This window comes from Zonotrichia leucophrys, chromosome 11, assembly GCF_028769735.1.
Source record: "Zonotrichia leucophrys gambelii isolate GWCS_2022_RI chromosome 11, RI_Zleu_2.0, whole genome shotgun sequence".
Classification (NCBI taxonomy): domain Eukaryota; kingdom Metazoa; phylum Chordata; class Aves; order Passeriformes; family Passerellidae; genus Zonotrichia; species Zonotrichia leucophrys.
In genome coordinates, this window is record NC_088181.1 from 16,105,964 (window position 1) to 16,127,697 (window position 21,734).

The following is a 21,734-nucleotide window of genomic DNA, read 5'->3' on the forward strand; positions in this document are numbered from 1 at the left end:
CACCAAGCCCCAACCTTTTCAAGGTTCCCAGTTCCCTGCTTGGTACATCCCAGTCTCCCCTCTAAGAGCTCTCTCATTCCCCACAGCTGTCCCTGTGCCTGACATCACCACGGTCCCTGCCAGCACACACAAGGCCTCCTGTCCTGACACAGCCCACAGGAGCCCAGGCTGGCCCTTGAAACACCAGCACTGTGCCAGGAGTGGGGAACTGCCTCAGGGTGGGCATTTACCAGAGGCAGAATCCTTAGAGCACCTTGCTCTGCAGTGCAAGAGACAAGCCACGACAGGGACCAGGCAGAGGAGAAAGGAGGAGGGTCTCTGTCTTGAAGTTCCACAAGGAAGGGTTTACCCCAGGTGTAGAGAGCAGGATGAAAAAGCACTGAGCACTATTGTGCAAGGGCTTTTGAACAGATACAGTTTTATGAAGAGGGTGGATACTAACAGCAAACCAATAGGGAATCCTCAGAGGAGCACTGAGGGGATTACATCAAGTGTCTGGGACCACTTGGGGTAGTGGGTGAAGAGGATGGCTCACAGGGGCCAATGGGGTCTCCAGGAACAGGGGAATTCTAAAGGGATATTGCAATCAGGGATCGGCCTGAGGTTAAAGTGGCAAAGAAGGTTTGGGAACAAAAGGGGCTGGGTTGCCTTGACAGGCAGGGAAAGACCTGGAACAAGGGGCAGGGAATGGGATAAGGGACAACTTTGAGGGAGGGTAAAACACGGGTGGGCCAACTCAGGGAGAACATGGGGCTACAACAGAACAAACCACTTAACAAGGAGTCAATAAAATACATTCAAGCTGGAGCTGTCCCAAACTGGGGGCACTGTGTGCACATAGATGGGCAGTGGCCATGTCACAGCAGCCATTGTGACATCATCACCCAAGGCAGTGTTGGAAGGATGTTGAGTGTCACTGTGACTTGCAGAGGTGACAGGGGGGCTGCCGAGGAAGGCGCTTGCCCGGGGCTGTTAGGGAGGAGGGCATTGCAGGGCTGAGGCCTTGCCCGTGTCCTGCTGCTCCCTCTGGCTGGGCAGAGGCTCTCCAGGCTCTCACCACCGCCCTGGCCATCGGCAATGGTGCGGCAGGACCCTGCCTGGGGCCGCTCCCCTTGCGCCAGGGCCGTGAGGAGGGAGAGCTGCTCCCACTTCGGGCCCATCCGGACCCGGCACGTCCTGCGGCAGGAGCGGCGGGACAGGAAGCCCTACAGCCGCCCCGAAATCCAGCCCCGGAGCAGCCGTGTGCAGGCCCTGGGGCTGGGCCCCTCTCACCCAGCTCAGTAAAGTCTTTTCATCCGCACTGGGTGACCCCACTGTCATTTGTCAGCCATCCTCCTCTGCCTTTCTCGAGGCCAATATTGGGGCATGGCACCAGCGGATTCTCTCCCTTCCTGGGACTGACAGTGCCCTCCCTGTCCTGGCTGGGCTGGGGAGCCTCTGAACACACAGCCTCAGCTGTGAGTTTGGCTTCACTACCCACTGACAACACAAAACCCTATCAAGTCTGAGGCTGGAGCAGTTTTGAGGCATGGCACAGCCTCAGCCTGCTGGGCAGTGCTGCCAGCTTTGGGGTGCTCCCTGCCCTGGGGAAAGTGTCTGGTTCAGTGATGCCTTGTGGTTCTTCCTGGATGTGCAGGACTGTTGGTGGGTTTAAGATGTGTCCCTGCGCTTGGGGGTGTTTATAGGATTGGAGATTGCCAACAGGTTTTGGGGATGTGCCTGAGTGTGGTGGGTGCTGCCAATTAGGGGGGAAACTTCAGGATTTGGGGGTGTTTCTGTGTGTGTCAGATGTGTGCTGCTGGGTTTGAGGGGTGCTGCTGGGTGTGGGGTATGTCTGGTTTTGGGGTTTGTTCCCAGATTTGGGTGATTCAGCCAAGATCTAGAGTTTATTTCTGGTTTGGGGTTCTGATGGGTTGTAAGCTGTTAAAGGCAAGCTGTGCCCCTGGAGAAGCAAAGCCTGTCCCTGCAGGAGCAGCAGCCAGTGCATCCTGTGAGGTTCTGGGCATGCTGTGCTCCCTGGATGGGGTTCCAGCAGCTCAGCTCCCCAGCCATCCCTGAGGAGAGCTGGGCTACTGCCCCTGAACTCACCTGCTCTGAGGTGAAATAGTGAAAGTAGTGAATAGTAGAAATCTCTCACTCCTGGAGTATCCTGGGCTAGTGCCCACCTCACTGTCTGCTCTGCCTTGGCAGATAATGGGGTGCTTCTGACCAGAGTTCAATGCCCTTAGACCCTTTGGAGTCTCAGTGCATCTCTCAGAGCCACAGCCCTGACCTTCCATCCTGCTGCAGCTTTGCTTCTCCACGTGCAGCTGAAGCTCAGGAGATTTTCTGCAGGGGAGCTCCTGTAACACCAGGCAAGGTCTCAGACATTTCCTGGGTTCACCTCAGTTCACCTTTCACTGTCAGCAAGCACTGAGTTGGCACAGCCTGGGCTCTTGGATGCTCTTGTGGCTTGTTTGTAATGATTTTATTTTTTTTAACACTTTAGACACTTTGGAAACCCTCTTGCAGGAGTTATACATGGCAAAATTGTTTTGAGAATGTGGATCCCGAGGACTAGAAGCAGGACATCTCCCTGTCTCTGCCCTTTGTATTTCAATTCTTTAACAAACCATTTTTATCCATTTTGATTGCTTTCCTTTATGACACATTTCTCTTTGAAGATGGTAGTTTACACATGAAAATATTCTGTGAAAAAAACCCATACAACTTCATTTACAATCCCACCAAGTAATGACGAAATCACAATAGAGAAATGTCATAATATTTGTTGTATATTATCAGAATTTCTCCCCTCCTCTCAAAGACCCTAATGCACTTAGGGTTACCAATTAACACAGCCAGACTTAAGATCGCTACAAGTTTTCATGTAACCATTTAGAAGAGCTGTCAGGGTTTATCTGACACCATTTCTGCTTGCTGTCTGCTTTCAAGAGTGCAGCTTGCAGTTGGGCAATGGTGTCACAGCAGCCTCAGCTCTATGTTCAGAGTTTGGCTTCACTACCCACTGACAACACAAAACCCTGTCAAGTCTCAGGCTGGAACTGTTTGAGACAAAATCAGGTAACATAGCATGGGATGTGCTTGTCAGCTCCATATCCTGGTGAATTGGTAGCATCCTAGTGAATTTTCTTTACTACTACAAAGAAAAACAACATTTCTGGTAAATTCTACAAAAATACTTCAGTGGAGTTTTTATTTTTCCACAGGCTAGCTGCTGCATTATGTCAAGGAAAACAAGACTTAGAGAAGTTAGTGCAGTATGGACTGCAGTAAACTTATTTTTAAATACTCTGAAAAATCTTGACCTGATTCTGATTTTGCTATTAACAGTTGACATACTGACATTTCTCTTGTGAGGGATTTGAATCCACTTTCTATTTTCAAATCATTTAAGTAATGTATTTGCATAAAAAAGTACCATAGGTCATTCTACACCCCCTCTTGTTTCCCTTTGGATCACTGTGCAGTGTTTATCTGTTGATCTTGCTTTTCTTTCCATCTCTCTGAATCTCTGTGGTGCCAGTAAAGCACATCACATCTGCTTTGCAGTCATAACTTTGTTTTCTTGGTAAGACTGTAGGAATTCTTGCCCTATGCAAGTTATATACATTTCAGTGGACTATTTTATGGACCTCCAGCTAATTCTTGTTTTGCCTGAAAATCAGTTTGAATTCAGTAAGAAGCTACCATTACAGTAATTTACATTCCTGATATCTACTGATCCTGTAATTCAGTAATAAAAAATCCAGTCACAATTGCCTAATCTACTAACTTAATTTAGAGATGATATAAAAAGAAAAAAAAAGAAGCATTTATGGAAGTGCAAATTAATGGCTGCATTGGATTTCATTTCAGCTGGTAGACAGTGACCTGGAAAACGCAGTGCATTGGTATGGCTCTATCAGAGAGAAAAATTTCCTATGCTTAGAATATCATGTTGGCACCAAGTAGGTGGACTTTTAAAAGGGCTCAACTATTGAGTGTTGAACACTGTTGGACCTTAGGTCTTGGGTCAGAATATACTCCTTAAAACCTGGTCATGAGCTCCCTTGAAAGTCTTGCTTTGACTGCACACGATATTTGATTAAAGGTGTTGACCTTTCCTTATGAGAAATATATATATATATATGTTGACCTTTCCTTATGAGAAATATATATATATATATATATATTCTCTGGGTTTAAAGAGGGACCAAAGGGAGAGTTACTTCCAAAAATAATCTGTGCTTGTGCAGCCTTTAAAAATGAAAAATATATCTTTTAAGAGTAATGGTTAACAATGTGCTCTCATTACTCACTTCTAAATTGCTTTTCTTGGCACAAGCATTTCTATGTGGACTCCTATTCCATTGTTGGAGAGAATCCAGCCTTTTAACTCTTTGATCAAACTGATAAAACTCTTGACAATTATTCTGTCTTTGATGGTAACAAGAAACTCCCAAAGTATGTTAATAAATATCTCCAAGCACACACTTTTGTAGCTCTAAGCTACACACAATCATCTAATGGGATCCTCTGCTACAATATTCAGGGACTAGTTGGAATACTCAAATGTAGCATGTAAGAGTGTTAAAAAGCAGATCTCAGCTAAAAATCATATTCCTGAATGTTTTTCACATGATTCATTAGCTCCTAGCATCAAGTGTCATCCCTCTGGGAGAAGAGCTTGGTAAGGCACTATTTAATTTTTCCTCAATAAAAGTCAGCTGTGTCTTGATCTGACAGAAGAATGAGGACCCTGCCCTGTTTCCTGACACAAGAGGGAAGCAGAGGTGTCTGTGAGTGTGAATGCTCTGCCAAGCAGGGGGGTGGCAAGAAACACAGGTAAGACAAGCAGGGGTTCTTCACTGAAGTGAAGTTTGTTGTATCATGACAAAAAAAAATGTATTAAAATCACCTTTTAATACTATCCAGTTGACATGGAAGCTAAGGGAGACTTATGGTCAATTTTATTTTCTTTTTGTTTGACCACAAAACCAGACAATCCATTCTTCACCCAGCTCTGCCAATGAGCTTCTTTCTCCAAGGTTTTTTTGTACCCTGCATAATGAAGAACATCTGTACCTTGAGTAAAGCTTGACATTTCCCTGCCCATTCACCAAAGGCCTTTTTCTCTTCTTTCAATGCAACACTACAAACTCAGTGCCTGGGAAGGAAACCTGGCGGAGTCTCCAGAACATTCTATTCTGATCACCTTCCCTCAATATTTCAGCAGAATTATCCAATTCATATGGTAATCATTTCCTTCTAATCAGTGTTTCCTATGTAACCTTGTTTATTCACTCCTACTTATTCCCACTTGCCAAAAAAGCCAAATGAGACTATTGGGGGCATCTGTCTTTCATGACACTAAGAACAGATTAATCATGCTGACAGCATGCTAACAAAAGGATGGTTTTCATTAATTAGCACTTATAAATAATTTGTTAAAGGTTACAGAGTGCTTAATGTATTCCTTAGTAAATAGTTATTACATGAACCAGCCAACCAATAAATTGCTTATAGCTAGAAAAAGCTGTTTTCTGTTGGGCTTAGAGTATTTCTCAACCTTCCTGAAAACCAAGGGCCACCTACTATCCTGAGCAAAATGCTGATTGCCTGGTCTTGTGGAAATGGAGTATTTTGTACCTCATTGCCATAATGTGTTTCATATGAGTTTATTATATTTTTATTATTCATAGTAACAGATCTCTCTTTATTTTGCCTTGATTGTTTGGTAGTGTGGATGGGATTGATTTTTTTGAAAGGGGAGAGACCATTTTGCAGCCTGCTTGGTGGTGTCTGGCAAACCATTAAAGTTCAGGTTGAGGTGTAGTGATTTATGGTATGCACTGCTCAGGTAGGGTGCTATCAGCAACTTCTTCATTAACCCTTCCTAGAAGTGCCCTCATGGACTTAGGCTGTAGTCATTAACATTACTGAACATACACATGTGGAAACAGGTACAGTTCTGACATTCTGAAACCATCTGATTTTATTTTAACACTAGCAGAATTTCAAGTTTCATAGGGCATCTAATGAAGACTAGAAAATCTGGGTTTAAAATTTTGAAAAAAGGCAGCAAAGCTTGTCTCTGGTGGGCAAGGGCTACATCAAGTCTCCCAACACCCCTGGTATGTTAGCAAAATCCTGTGGATGCTACTTAATTACCATATATTGGCAAATATATTTAATATTTTTTATATCTAAAAATATAATGCTGTGCAGGTAAAATTCTGAGAAGGTTTACATGCTTATAAAATTTCTATGAGCCCATTGTCTTCTGTTTATCCAATGTTTCTACAGCAGAGGACAGAAAGGGAAGCTGAAGATGTTTTCTTCATTACCTGTCTCTGATCTCAAGAGCTCCATGTGCATTCCAGGGTTCTGCAATATAATCAGGGCTGATCCCAGGAACTCAGCTGGATTCTCCACAAGCACCATCCACTGTCACAGGGTTGTTTTTATTGCCAATCTCAACATGAGAAATGTTTTCTTACAGGATCAACCAGAAAGTATTTTTTAAAAATTAGATTTTTATGTGATAATTTTATACCTTGTGGAGAAACTCCATGTAGTGGCTCATGTTCTTTAGAATGGGCACACCAGCAGAACAGCCCATGAAAATGTAGTCCTGTGCCAATTACACAAGGTGTAGAATTTGTGGTAAATTTTCACTTTGACTGTAGCTGTAGGGATATGCTGGGATACCGACTTACTTCAGACAAATCAGAGGTTAAGAAGCCATACAGGCTTTTAATCATGTACAAAATTATTTACCCCAACCATAGCAAAAGCTGGTAGATTTTGAAAGAAAATTGCATATATTTGGGCCTTTTTTGCTGCTCTATTTCAACTCAGGAGTAAATGAGAGAATTCAGCATCAGATTATTTTACAAATACATTAAGTGATGCAAAATGAATTTAAACACAACACATTGCAGAGGCCTTGAGTAGATAGATCTTATAGAGCTTTGGGGCTGTATTATACAGCAGGGATCCAAATTGTATCCTGTGGCCTGTAAGTACAATAGTAGAAAAAAATACCCTTTTTGAATCCTCAAGAAAAGTTCTAGGAAAGAATGGCCTTCACAGGGGTGCATAAGCTGTCAGAAATACTACAACAATTAAATAATGGTAATTGCAGATTTATTGCATAATTTAAGAAAATCTTGCAGGTTTAATAGGTAAGAAATAGGAATTATCCTCCAAGCAGCAATATATTTAAATATTTAAACAAAATGAGAGAAACTGCTATTTATGACATGCAGGCAAATCTCTGTTGTGAAGTTCTGACCAGCCAAAAGCAGCCAGCACATTTTACTTCATTTTCAAATGCCAGGTGTTAAATTGGAACATTTGCATGTGGTCTGGCCACACTGCTGTTCCCCTGGGGTGTGCTGCCCTTCCCATGGGAGAGGAGGGAAGGCTGTGCCAGAAGGGAGCTCCTGTCTCCCTCCTGGAGTTTTCTAGAGCTCCCTGTCAATGGCAGAGCCTGTCTGACCCTGCAGGAGACAAGGATTAGCAAGGCTTCACACAGCTGAGCATGATCTGGTCCCAGGCTGGTTTCTTCTATGGGAATGTTCCAAATGACATTTAATATTTAACCATAATTGAGACATTTAGAGGCAAACATGTCTGGACTAACTGATGTTTTGAAACAGCTACTCCCCCTTTTTCTAGCAGTGTATCGCTGTGAACTGCATGTAGTGAAACAATTAACACCAGATTTTTCTGTTTCATTCAGTATTCTTAACCCATAGGTGAAACTCTTGGCCACAGATTATTCCAATTATACATTGTAAAGGATGATCTTTGTTTATCACAGGAGCTCACATAATCCCAAAGTCCCTCTTAAACTTTATAACAGAGAGAATCCCTTCTGCTCATACTGGAAAGGGTTACCATGCAGCAGTATTTTCTAATTCAAGTACAGAAATAGGAGGTGAAGGAGCGCAAACATCAGGCTGAATTAATATGCCAAAATATGATACAATGTAGGCCAAAATATAATATATATCCCTGCACATAATGAGAGTACTCACTAAACATTTTTAGCATATGAATAGAAAATAAATTACCAGAGAAAACTTGTGTTTCAGGAAAGGGTGAGTTCAAGGCAGGAGAGGGATAGTTTTAACTCCTCACTCTCTAAGTAAGAAGGGTTACTAAGCAAAAATGTGAGTTGATAACCCAAAACATGGCCTGGTTTGTGATTATGGGATCAGGAATTCACAAACGTATCTCTTGGCAGTGCGGCACACCTCATCCACCCACTTGCCCTGGGCTGCCTGAGACAGGAAGACACAGTTTTCCCTCTTGCCCCCGTTGGGCTGGGCACGGTCCCAGTTGGAGTAGAGCAGAGCCATGCCATTGACATCCACAAACCTGCCCTCGTGGGCCATGTCGGTGATGCCCAGCCAGAACTCGGACACACCGGCCGCGCTTTTCCTGCCGTAATCGCGAAGGATGTTCGTTTCCTCGTTGTTCCTGGGGATAGCCAGCGTCCCCCCCTTGGCTATGCAGTCCTCATTGGCCTCGTGGAACTGCTTGGGGCCTTCTGACATGAGGTAGCACTTCTTGTGGGCCTTGGTCCCACGAAGGCACACTGTGAACAGACAGCGGTTCGGTCAGTACCAGGTCAGTACCAGGCTGGGCCTCAGCTTTCAGTGATGGTTCTCCAAATGAATATTTTCCAAAAGCACCTTGGAACTTGAGCAGAGAAATCCTTCAGCAAGTGAAAGGCTGTTGACTCCACAGAGTGGGTCTGAAATTCGGAGTAAGGTCAGGCTTACCTGCTGGTAAGTTCATGTAGGACCCTGTGTGCCACCAGCACATCAGTGTGCCCTTGGGAACAGACTGCTGAAATATAACCCAGGCCTCTTCTCAGTGCCCCTTTTACCAAAGAGTGCTGCTTTCACACGATTTCTACCTTATTTCAGCAGTCCTGAGACTGGTAGAATGGATGAGGCTTGTTCTGTTGCCAGATAATTTGGTTATTGGGAAATCTGTACTTGACTTTATAGCAGAGACAGATCTAGATATCTTTTAATATTGGTGATATTTAAGTAAAGTAAATTTTCTCATCTTATCTAAGCTCAGTCTCCAGCAAGCAAAGGCAGGAGAGAAATGTGCTGTATTAAATGTGTCCTGTTCACCAGGAAAATACTGATTTGAAATTCGTAATACAAATCCCTGAGTGATTACTAAAAGTGTAATTCTACCTGTAGAAGATTGCATATTCACCTCCCTTGGAATTTATTTTCTTTCCAGCAAAGTCTTCCCCTTCAAACTCTAAATCCAAATGCGGTAAAGTGACTTAAATCTATAAGTGCACAAAAAAAGTGCACACTTATTACTGAGTTTACACAACAATCTGGACCCAGTCTTCTAAACATTTGAATTTATAAATCTGTTTGCTTTTACTTCTGCTGGGGAAGTCTTGATGTAAAGTCTGAATGGACCAGAGGGTTAATCTGGCAGCTGCTCTGTCGCTGAAGTTGCCTTGCAGAGCTGCTGCTGGGGTTGCTCCAGCCTGAGGTCTGTGGGGGCAGGAACACAGGAGGGAATCCTTAAACTTTGCCTTCCTGCTCTCCTAATGCAGATTTGTGAAAAATTGATTCTCCCAAAAAAAATAATGATGGCAAGGTGAACCCTCCTTGGTGGAGTGTTTCTTCTGAGGAAGGTACCAAAGGCCTGGAATAGACTCCTATAACAATTAGTTCTAGAATCCTGCGTGTTTTTTACTTGCATATTATTTAATTTATTGTTTAAGATCATCTTGTACTTATGTACATCTTCTGTCCTGATGTTTTCTATAATCTGTTTTAATTCCTGTCATCTCTTCTTGTAAAAAAATAATTATGTGTCTGATCAATAGGATATGGAAGTCACTTTGGACCACATCCTTTGTCTCAAGTTTTTAGTATTTCCAGTTGTAGTATTCACTGCATTCCTTAGCTGCATTTTCAGAGTCATAACTTTCTATCAGGGTTTAACTTTCAAATTTTAACCCTTCCAATGGCCTAAGTAATGAACCTATTTATTAAATGTGGAACTCTTTAACAAATTTATATTTATGGAAAAGATCACAGAGACTTCAGCAATGATAAGAGCTGGATGTCTTTAGGGAGGGAGTATGTGCTGCAAAATATGTGGCAGCATTTCACATTTCACTGTGTGTAGAAAGGAAGCCCAGGAAGTTCAAGCAAAAGAAGAAATCAGATTTTTATGTTGTGTCCTGGAAATGTTCATAAGCTAAAAATGGAGCTCCTTTTTTCTGTTGTCACAAGGACATTTACAAAGGCAGTCAGAGCTAGAGGGGTGATAGGTGTCTTTTTGCCAGATTTGGATTCCAGTTGCACAGTGTGGGTTATAAATTTAGAATAAAGCTCAAAATAAGTTTTGAGGAGAGAAAGTCTCCCAGTTCTGGTTTCATTTCTAAGCCACTGCATGCTTCCTCTCAAGCTCCTTCTGGAAGCAACACAAGAATTACTTTTAAACAAGAGTTACTTGTCTAGAACAGGCTCCCTCTTTTAAGAAACTTCTGAAGCCTTCTTCTAAGACATTTGAAATAAAAATATTTTGTAAAGCCCCAAAAGCTCTATGTAACCCAAGACATAAAACTGAACAACCCAGATATTACCATCCCTAAAGAAAATACATTCTGTTTCATGAGAATGATGTAATTTCCTCTGTAATGTCTTCTTGTACATGTTTAAATGCCAGGTTTTATGTCAACAGCTGTGAAAAAGCACAACTGTCTAGTAGGTACATGTGTATTTACCCTTCTTATTTTGTTTGGAAATTTCCATCTGGTTATTGAAATACTTAAAGGACTCTGCATGCTGGTCCTGAATATTTCTGAAGTCACAGTGGATATAACTGTAAAATTTTATGGCAACATTCACATTTGAATATATGTTCACATCAAAGCCGGGCACTTAACTCACTGACCACCTGAACTCCCAGACCCAGGAACTCTCACTGTGCTGCCTTTGATGACACAAAACTCAGAGCCTGAAGTTGTGCATAGCAAAGACAAAAGTAGTTCTTGCTCTCTGTAAAGAATCACCACTCATTTCCTGATTTTACTCCATTGTTTCCTTCCACACTTGTCTGGTAAAGCTATGGCACACCATGGTTTTATGGAGCTGCACCCCTCAGTTATAAAATCCCCTTAAAGAGAGGGGTGGGGGTGAAGAAGAGAGGCAGTGAGAACTTTTGGAAGCCACTGACCAGCATGAGCTGCTTTACCTGACTGGAGTGCTTGTATTTCCTTCAGAGCATTTACTTCTCGCCACAGTTTGTCAATCTGGGTCTTCAGGTCATCTTTTTCTTACACAAGAAGAATACACAGAAATTAACAGATAAGCACATAGTGAAAAAAAAAATTACATGTTAAAAGCTGTTTCAAAATGTCATGGATTACTGCATTGCTGAGATGCATTTTGATTCTTTTAAAAGATTTGTGCTTAATGAAAACATTCCTCTGGGATTTCTATAAAAACATGAGGAACCCACTTTTACCTTTCCTTCTCATATTTTATAATGGATGTTGCCCTAAAAACTGTTTGAAAAGGAAGTTCTTAAACTGCGTGGCTCCAGAGCAGCTTAATCTTCTTGAATAATGGCTTTATCAAAGCCACATTTTTTTTAATTAAATAGGAGTTCAAATACTTGCCATCAGTGAGCCTCCATCATACCTGCTTTTATTAGAAATACATATTTAAATTAAATACACAGACATTTCTAAACAACATTCTGTGGTTTTCTATTTACTCTTAAGCTTTGCTGTGGTTACTGATGCTTTATCTTCTGCTAATTCATTGATGTTGACCTGCTAATTAGTTTGACTTGCCATTTCACAGTGCTTTTCATACAAGTACAGTAATTTTCCATAAAGAGTAGACAGACATTCTGTTAAAATTAGGAAATGGTTCAAAAATCTGAACAATAATCCTTGGAGCCTGAATACTTCTGCTTGTTTCCCCCATATACACAAATTTGAATTTTTCTGATCTTAGCCAATATAGCTACATAACTAAGAATGATCAGCCAGAGTCCTCTCTCAGCTGTACCTGTGAGTTCTAAATAATGTTGACAGAGGTGAACAGCCAGAACAGAGCAATATATTTGCAGCTGTTATACAGCTCTATTTTCATAATTCATTCTGGCACCTTATTTGTGGCTTTGCTAGCTCACATAAAAATACTTAAAAGACAGATATGATATAGACTCAAGTGTCCTTTATAAATAAACATTAGTGTAATGTTAGTTTCTGGTTCATGCAGTGCTGTTTAAAGTACACAGTAAATTTGCATAGTCTCTAAGGTTCTATCCCTCCTTCCAGTTCAGACCCAGTACCTTTCACTCTACGTTTGCTGTGCTTCCTGGCTTTGAATTTGGAAGCCTGGCTGATGGTCTGGTCCAGCAGTAGTAAGCTTATGAGTAGAAAAATCCAAAGTCCAGTTTGTGCCATGTCTCTTTGAAAGACCCTGGGAAGGAGCTTGAGGAGATTCCCTTCAGCAGCTCTGAGAGAGGCCACCCAGAGCCATCTCAGCAGGGACTGCCTGGGCTCAGCTTTATAAGGTGTGCTGGCAGCCTGGGCTGCGCTCCGTGCTTATGAAATGTGTTTGATGCCTGAGCTGGCTGCAGCACAAGACACCCCCTTGTTCTGCCATCCCATCTGAAAGTGCTGTTTCCATTCTGAGCTCAGCAGTCCCAGCCCTGAGCACTGCCCTGATTGCCTCACTGTGAGCTTAACCCCGGAGCCAGAACTGGGGTGGAGCAGACGGTGCCCGAGCTCTGCCAGCCTCCAGGAGGGGCAGCCAGAGGATTCCACAAGTGCCAGGGGCTGGCCCAGCCTAGTCCAGGCTCTGCCCCAGCCTGGTCAAATCAGGACATGGCCACCACCTTCCACTGAAGCACTGCCAGGGTGCTGCTCCCCCAGTAAATGCAAGCACTGCAACTACAGACCCACACCGAGGATAAATACATTAAAATCACATTATGTGAGGAGTGCACATATTGGTTTATGAAGAGTTAATAAATGCCTGATAGGTATGACTGCATTTCTGGTTGAGAACAGCAATCAGCAGGGTTTAGTAAGGGGAACAAAAGGTAGCAGTGCTCTCCCAAAAGGTTCCCAAGTTCTGATTGTAGAGTCAGAGGAAAGCACAAGGTACTTGAAGCAGCACAGTGTCTCCCTGGAGTCTGGAGAACTCTCTGAGTTTGAATCTCTTTCATTTGCCCTTGGGCTCTGTGGGGGCTTCTGTGGGGCTGCCTTTAATTGGGATTGCTATATGAAACAGAACCTCTCCCTGATTTTGGTGAACAAATGAAATTGTCGCAAAAATATTCCCATCCATCCCACTTTTTTTTTTTTTCCTTTTCCCGCATTAAAATAGGGTTTAATTAAAATGTGGACACCAGAGCCATTGATGGGTGCTGGCTGGTGCAGTTCATGTCCTTCAGTTCTTCCTGGCATCCCTTTGCCATGTCTCTTTGCCTTGAATACATTCTGCTCATATTGCTGACATTTTTAAATCAGGACAGTAAGATCAAGGGATTCACTACTTTATTTTCAAAAAGCTGGGATTTAAGAACATGCTGGTGTACTGCATGAACACTTGTTGGCTTTTTCCAACCCCCACTGAGGCACTTCAGTACTTTCAGGGAAAACCACACCTGCCCTGTCTGTCCTGGACACTTTTAAAAAACTCCCTGCATTCTCATAGTCAGCAATTAGCAAACATCTCTTACCCATTAGCTAAGAAACTTTCCATAAATGCATCCTGATATGATCAAACTTATCCAGTGGTCCTGCTCCAAAATATTGAAGTATTAACACAGATTGTGTAGGGGAACTTCTGGATGAACATTGCTCAGCCCTCAGAGCTGTTTTGGAGCACAGCACATGAGAGATGGCTGTTGTGGGTCCCACCCACCCAGTACTGCCCAAAACCTCTCACACAGCTGCAAATTTCAGTCCATGGTAAAAGTGGAAAGGGCTGCCATTCCAACTAGCACCCAGAACTGAAATGTGAGCTGGCAGAGAGGAAAATCAGGAGCTTTGCAAGGGTCTAGTTCAAGATTTAATCTGTCCTTTAGAACAAGCCCTAAGTTCAGGCCTGATTCATATTTTATCCCATTGGTATTGGGGCATCAATATAAGTTAATTAAGGGCAGATGGCTGAATCAATAACTGCCTCCAGTTAGTTTTCACTTGGTGCCTGCTCAGATCTTGTGGCATTGCACAAGAAGCTGATCCTGAACCACTGCAGCTTTCAACCTGACAAGTTAAACTGTGTTAATTTCAGGTTGCCTGATAAGGGTGATAAGGGAGCTGCAAAGCCCTGGAGCTGTCCCCAGGCTTTGGGAGGGGCTGGAGCAGGAGCTGGGTCAAGAGGCCCTTTAGTGTGTGTGCTCAGGGTCTCAGCACCAGGATGGATCTGTTCCTGCCCCAAGGAACCTGAGTTTGCTAACACAGGCTCCTTTTCTTCCTGTGAAACAGGGCTGACAGAGAAAGATCTGTCCTCTGCTGGGGCAGCACACAAGTCACCAGAAACAGAGGGATAAAGAAAACACGGATTTGGTATTCTGACAGTTCTTGGCCAATAGCCTGGGTGAAAAACTGCTTTTTGGAGTACACCATGTAATGTTCTTGCAAAAACAGAGTTGAAATTCTGTTTTGAAAGCTTAATCCCCCTTATTCAGTATTTTCTCTGAGCATTTTTCCAGTCTGCAAGTAGCTCAGCTGGACTTCACTCCCAAAAAGTGGATCACAAAGCCGCTCTTGCAGCTGCTGGGATAGACCACAAGGATATAGGGGCTAGGTTTCCTCTGGAGTACCCAAGAAGAGTTTCCACATTTATGACTAACCTGTAGCAGCTGGGGAAGCAGGTTTAACTTCCTGGGTACAATGTGTGAGCAGGAGAGCCAGAGAACAGCCAAAATATGCTGCTGAGAAGATGTAACCTCACAGGGCTGCTGTGAGGAAGCAGGAAATGGAGGCACACAGAGTGACACACTCCCTGAAGTGAGTACCTGGGCTGTGAACGGGCTTGAAATCAGCATTATAATGTCATTTAGAAGTGGAATTTTCCTTTTACTGGCACTGTTACAGTAATATAATACAGCCCAGGGAGGGAACACAACTATACACTGATAGAAATAATTTTTCCTGAAACAAATGAATCCACTTTCCTTAACAGAATATACTATATAAATATAAATATTCTCATTGCTTTAGAGCTGCATCCAGACTAGGATGAGACTGTGTTTTTTTTTTATTTACACCACTACAGTGGAACTTGTGCATGCAGACAGAACTGTGGTTTCTCTTGAAGTGCTTAGCTCACTTTGAGGCCCTCTTGAAGTGCCCTGTCTGATAAGAAACATCTTGCAAAAGCCAGAGTTGCTGTGCTGCAGTGGCACTGGGGTTTTGGCTCCCATCTCCCCACCTCATTCCATTTGCTTTCAGACAACCAAACCATTCAAAGCATAAACATCCTTTGGTAAAAGGCTTTTTTTTCTGTTTCTCCACAGACTCTTCAAGGTAAAACCCTGTTTCCTTCAGAGACAGTTCTACCTTTATATGCTCGTCTAAACTGGCTCAGGAAAAGCCTTCATGCAGCTGTTTTTTCCTCTCCATTCTCAGCCACCCCTGGGTTTATGGAAAGAACATGCAATGGGACAGTGAGTATGAGAAGCCAGTGTGAGATGAGGACTGGATGCTGAGCTCCTGAAATAGGTCTGGCTGCAGATGTACAGCAGCACTTGTAAAAAATAGCTTTAAAAAAGATTTATTGCTGCAGTCTGTTGGGAAGTGAACTGCTCACACTCTGCCAGTAGATTGTCTGTGTTTTACTGAGACCTACAATCCCCTTGTGCTCCAGAGCTATCTGTGCTGTGGGATGTTTCACCACATGGGAAATGGATGGGCTCTATCTGCTCCTGGAATCAGAGCAAACTGTTCTTCTTGCAGCACTTCAGTTCTAGAAAATTCAGCTCAGCTTTAGGAAAATGAAGCCATTTATTTGGTGAGTAGGTGAGTAATTACTTGCCCCTTCTACTGAGAGCATAAAGAGAAAATGAGAACATCAGAGCTGTTGCCAGACTGAGGAATTGCAACCGAGGCAATCTGAAGAGCCAGGATGGTCAATGAAAGTAGATGACAGAAAGGTTAGTAAAAGGTTTAGCACAAAGGTTAGTAAAAGGCTTATCACCTCCAATACATCAGGTTTTATGACTGTCTTGGGTAAATGGGACCTACTGCTTGATTTTTATTTGTTTCAATTTCAGGTAGTAAATTTTGCAAACTCTCCTAGTCAAGCATTATATAGTGCTTGGAAAATTACTGTATGCTTGGTTTCTCTGGCCTTGAAAATCTTGCAAAGCCTTTCTTAAGGATTTGATCTCAGTCCTGAGAGGCATGAGGCAGGATCATGGCTGACATCCCCACACCAAAGTTATTTTGGGGCAATTTGTACAAACAGACAGTGTTTAGAGAAGTGAAGGGCTAGCCTTGTGGTATGTGAGGTTTTTGAAATTTATTGAAGACATTTTGGGGTTTTGCCATCGATTTGAGTTTTTTTCTGTCATGCTAATTTGGTGTTTTGAAAGGAAATTTGCTGGGTACATGTGATTTGTTCTGTCTAACAGAATTAAAGGTGGTTCCAGGTTTATTGCAGGACCAGGCTGCCCACCAGTGACCTGCACTGAGTGCCAGTGAGCTTTGAAATGAGGACAGTCATGTCTTCTTTAGAGTGATTCTGCTCTCCCAATCACATGCCTCACCTTGGTGCTGTGGCCTGTTCCTTATTGATCAATAAATAAGCTTCTCAATGTGGTATTTGAGCTGTCACTGCCTACAGGTCCAGTGCTTTTCAATTGCCATGCTGTAAATACAAGTTAAAAAAAATTGAGATATAATAGTGTATGTGAACGGAAAAGATGAATCAGGGCAGTACTTTGAGCTTCTGGAATAAATGCTTTTTGTATCTCTTATTTTGGGGTCTTTGTCACAAAGCATCTCACAGCTGGTCTCAGCAAGCAGAGAGGAGGGGAAATGGTTTGTGAAATGCAGCAGAAAGGCTTCTCTTACATCTACCACACAAATAAGATAAATAGCATAATCTTGTCTATGTGACCAAATCATCTCACCTGTATTCCTGTCATTCTCTTGCAGTGGCACTAGATATGGATTTACAGCAGAGAAAACACAGCTGATCCAGGCCAGAGAGATCAGAATGCAGAAGAGATTCACCAAACATGCACAAAGCAGGGAGGGAAAAGCCACTGAGCTCTTCTTTAGGTTTCCTGTCCAATGCACTCTGCACTGGCACAGGTCCTTTCTGATGGTGTTCAGGTACCTCAAAGGAATAACAGAGTTGACAAATCTTTTTTCCTTCAGGCCTTTAGCTGCAAAGATAAGAAGGTGCACAGTGTTTTTCTGCCTGTCATTGCCTGTTTTTTTAGTCAGGAAGGGCCCCAAAGAAATAAGTGCTTATTTAGAGATAAATGTTTTGCTGGATATGTGAAATGTGCACAGAGAGCAAACCACAATCCCTCCCAAAAAAGGGACCTTTTACAGATCAGCTGGCTCCGGCATCTCTAAAGATAAGGGAGTCTAGGAGAAAATTTAAATCAGTTTCTTTGCAGTCCAGGTGCAAATAGAAGAGTTGAATGGTGTCTTTTAAAATGCTACTCCTGTGGACTTGGCAGAGTTTCCATGCTGGAAATTCCTGGCAGCAGCTCAGATCTTTTAGCCCTCAGGATATGGGTGAGAATGTATCTCTTTCTCTTTTGTAAACACAAATTACCTGTTGTGCTATTTTTTCTCCTGTAATGTGTGCTGCCTTTTTACCTTCCTGGAAATGACCTGAAGACATCCTGGGCATTTAATTTCTCCCTTAAAATAGTTTGGCTTTGATCATCATAGCTGCCCTAATATTAGGTTTTCCAGCCTCACATGAACATGATCTCAGCAGGTTCTGCTCATCCTTACCTGTGCCAGACAAACTGATTTGGACAAAGCCTTGGTTTGGGCCCTGTGAAACTCTCCAGACAGCCCTGCCAGGAGGGCTGGGCAGAGCAGGGATTATATTTTGGGGTGTGTAGATGTTTGTTGGATTTTCCTCATCAGGATGGAAATTCAGACTTGTCAGGAGTGTGGTCATGTCTGCCTTTGGTGGCTGCACCTCACCAAGGGCTTGGAGGTTCTGCTCAAGGGCTGGGGTTTTCTGCCTTGCCAAAGCAAAGCTTGAGTCACAGGATCTGCAAGCAGCTGACTCTGCTTCACTGTGGTTTAGGAGCAGCACTGTCCCCATCCATGCACAGGCATAATCAGCTCCTGTGCCAGGCCCCAGGCTTGGAAAGCTTGGGATGTACCCCAAATAAAGCACCATTCTCTAAAATGGAAACATTTACAGAATGGAAATGGTCCCAAAATGCACGACCGGGCACGGGGTCTCTCACTGTGATCAGTTCTGCTCCATTTGCACCTTGCAGTTCATTGTCCCATTCCAGCTTTAGCCCATGCAGTCCCACCCTGCTTGTTTTTCTCTCTCCAGCCCACGGTGTTTGTGCTCTTGGCCTGAGATTTGGATCATTTGTCCTTGGTGCCCAGCTGGAGCAGGAATTGTTTTGTCTCCCTGCTCTGTGCACAGAGCTCACCATCCCCTGATATGAAACTCAGAGCTACACAGTGAAGCAGCACAGAATCTGAAAAATGTACAATCTAAAACCTGAGGCATCACTTTCAAAAGGATCTGGAGTCACAACAGGATTTGTATGAAATTGGTTTGGAATCAAGATTTGTATGTAAAGATGGAAAGAGATTTGTGTGCTGTTCTGTATCCAGCTACAAACAACTTAGAGCTATTTAAAGCTGGAAACAACTTACATCCATTTAAAGCTGGACCCCAGTGCCAGCACATGGTGCCACTTATTGTCCATGTATGTCTGTGGCACAACTCACACATCAGGGATGAAGGGAATTCAGAGACTGCATTCAGACTTGCAGGTTTTAGAAACTGAAATGTTGTTCCTCAGTGGCAACAAGAACAGCAGGAATGAACAGGCTATTTATTCAAATATGTTCAAATAATACTTTCAAATGGAAAATATTGTAGTATTTGCTGAACAATTTAGGCACTGTGTAAATATAAACTTCTCAGAAGTGTTCCTTATTCATTCTGTCATGCACATTCTTACTGCAGTTTATTTCCATTTCCAGCAGGTGTCTTCAGTGCCCTAGGAATGATCAGGACAGCTCTGATTTTATATTGCTTATCCAAAAAGAGAAAAGAGCAGGCTCTTCTCTGCCTGTTAAATGCTCAGGGTAGATCCCCTTTGCTCTACAGCCTCATACCAGTCTTACCCAGTAAAGCATCAGGCTCAGGCTGATTTTACATTTTCTAGGTGTTTCTACTCTTGGAAGAGCAGCTGCAGACAGACAGACACCCATCAGGTCAACCATGTCTGTACAGCTGGGATTTCAGTGTTATAGAAATGTACTAAGGAATTTGGGATGGTTTGTCCTGCTTTTGTCAATAGTGCTTTCTATAATTATACTATGGGCTCTGCATGGAATAAATAGAACATGTAACAAAGTGACAAGGTACATCCCCATCTGGTCCATCCCAGAGTACAAACCCACAGCTGAGGTACTCTGACAGCAAGGATTTTCCATTTTAGATCATTTACTTGCACCAGTGGCTCAAAAACCCCCAGTATAAACCAATACTGCTTCCTCAAGGAAGATAATTGGGTTTAGCAATGTGTATTTTAACATGGAGAGTTGAGCAAGTATTTAAAAAAGAATCTTGTGGGTTTTCCCCCCACCAAACAAGCTACAGCAGGGACATAATTGCTGAATTTTTAATGCTGTAGCTATGAGTGAATTCATTTAGAGGACTAATCAGTGATGCTGTCCCTATCAAAGCCAGGGGCATGAGACCTGTGAGATTCCAGCCTGAGCTGAGCTTGCCATCATAATGAAAATAAGGAAGGAAGCTTGCAACAATTACCCTTTTATTTTCCTGTTTTGCTGGTTGATTAGTGAACAGAACCCTGTAATGATTTTATCCACAGCTGACATGTTGAACAAAACACAGATCTAAGATCTCACATGAACCATATTGTGCATGCTCTGTGCAGTTAAAACACAACCTCAGGGAATGTGCTGGAAGAAATACAGTATTGAAATTGGGACATTTGGTGTGTGGCAAGAGCAAGTGTGATGCAGGACAGCCAGTGGCACCCAGCAGGTTTGGGTGAGGGGCTCCAGATCAATAATTTAAGTGAGACCTTAAAGACAATTCCCTGTGTAAATCTGCTGCCCTGAGCCTGGCACTGCCCTCTCCAGTGCCCCCCTACACAAACACCCCCTGCTCTGTGGGTTCAGCATCCCTTGGCAATCAGATTTCAGGATGTTTTACAGCCCTCTCTGCAATACCATTTCCCAGCTGATCCTCAGATGGAGCAAACTCAGCTCTGCTCACCAGGGAGGGTCAGAAGGGCTGGAGCTGCAGCCTCCTCTGAATGCAGGCACTTGCTGGGTTTGGGGGTCTCCCTTTCCCTGGGATGCCCCCACCAGAGGCATCCTGATGAGCATGGAGAGAATGATCCAGAAACTGGCAGAAAATTCTTTTCATGGCCACATTCAGTGCCCTGAGTTATCTGATGGGAAAGCAAGGAAAATTTAGATTATTGTCTCTCAAACCCCTATATTTTTATGGAGCTTTCCTGCTGGGCCCTAGCAGAGGGCATTCAGAACATGGTTCTGTGCACCTCCATGGCTTTGGAGCAGGTATGACTTGAGACACAGCTGGGAGCCATGCAGGCAAAGCTTCCAAAATTAGGGTTCCTTTGATAAATGGAGAATAAAATGCCAAAGAACCATAAATCCTTAAACCAAATGGCAGTATTATGGCATTGGACAAATAATTTTATGTTTCCTTTCTACAGCAGAAATGGTTCAGAAACTCAAAGGGATGATTTTGTACAAGCAAAGAGATACATGGTGAGTTGCAGGAGACTTCATTTTTTATTTTTTCTTTTACAGTGGGAAAATATTTCTAATATGAAATGCAGACACTAGGAGGAAAAAAACAGCAGCTGAGAAACAGAAAAATAATCTGCCAAATCAAACTGACTTAGAAAAGCACTTCACTTATCATCATCATCTCTCTTCTGCGTTAGCAACAAAAGAAATGTTTTCTCCTAGAAGCCTCTGGAAAACATCACTGATCTAACAGGCTCCAGGCCACAGAATGCCTGTCACAACAGAAGACACAGCAGCCACTGCTCAGCAAACCTGGCACACCAGCCTTTACAAATGTTTGGTTATTAGCTTGTCACCTGGCCAGCCAAGGAGAGCAATCCTTACCCCAGATGATGCATCCAGCATCTCTGCCATCTCACTGTGCTCTTCCAGGCCAGGAGGATGCTGCATCATGCCCTGCTGCATGACACAGAGAGCCCCAGCTCTCATGGAAACACATTTCCACAGATTCCCAGCAGACAGGAACAGCAGGGTTCGTACTGCAGTTCCTCAGGGAGGTGATGTTTGGCAGTGGCTGGCAGAACATGGCCCATCTCCAGCTCTGGCAGAGGCACAGCAGAGGTGCTTCCAGCAGCACGGAGCTGGAGGCTGATGGAACAGGACTGGCAGAGCAGCTGGGCTGGGCAGGAGGGGCACATTGCAGAGCTGTGGGCATGGCAGGCCCAGGTGCTTCATCCCTGTG

The 21,734-nt window shown here is 43.4% G+C and overlaps 1 protein-coding gene across 1 annotated transcript; it reads right to left on the reverse strand.

Moving 5' to 3' along the window:
• Positions 1 to 8,121: 8,121 nt before the first annotated feature.
• CLEC3A (C-type lectin domain family 3 member A) lies at positions 8,122 to 12,463 on the reverse strand. Its single transcript, XM_064723337.1, has 3 exons — positions 12,349 to 12,463; positions 11,239 to 11,319; positions 8,122 to 8,590 (listed from the first exon to the last, which is right to left on the reverse strand). The coding sequence occupies exons 1-3, from the start codon at positions 12,461 to 12,463 to the stop codon at positions 8,199 to 8,201; spliced, it is 588 nt and encodes a 195-aa protein (XP_064579407.1). The 3' UTR covers positions 8,122 to 8,198.
• Positions 12,464 to 21,734: the final 9,271 nt, after the last annotated feature.

Bases quoted from the DNA above. Each gene is read 5' to 3' on its own strand.
- CLEC3A (XM_064723337.1), bottom strand. From the start codon at position 12,463: ATGGCACAAACTGGACTTTGGATTTTTCTACTCATAAGCTTACTACTG. The intron at 11,320-12,348 runs GTACTGGGTCTG...TTCTTGTGTAAG, and splicing joins CAGCAAACGTAGAGTGAAAG to AAAAAGATGACCTGAAGACC. The intron at 8,591-11,238 runs GTAAAGCAGCTC...GTCTGTTCACAG, and splicing joins AATACAAGCACTCCAGTCAG to TGTGCCTTCGTGGGACCAAG.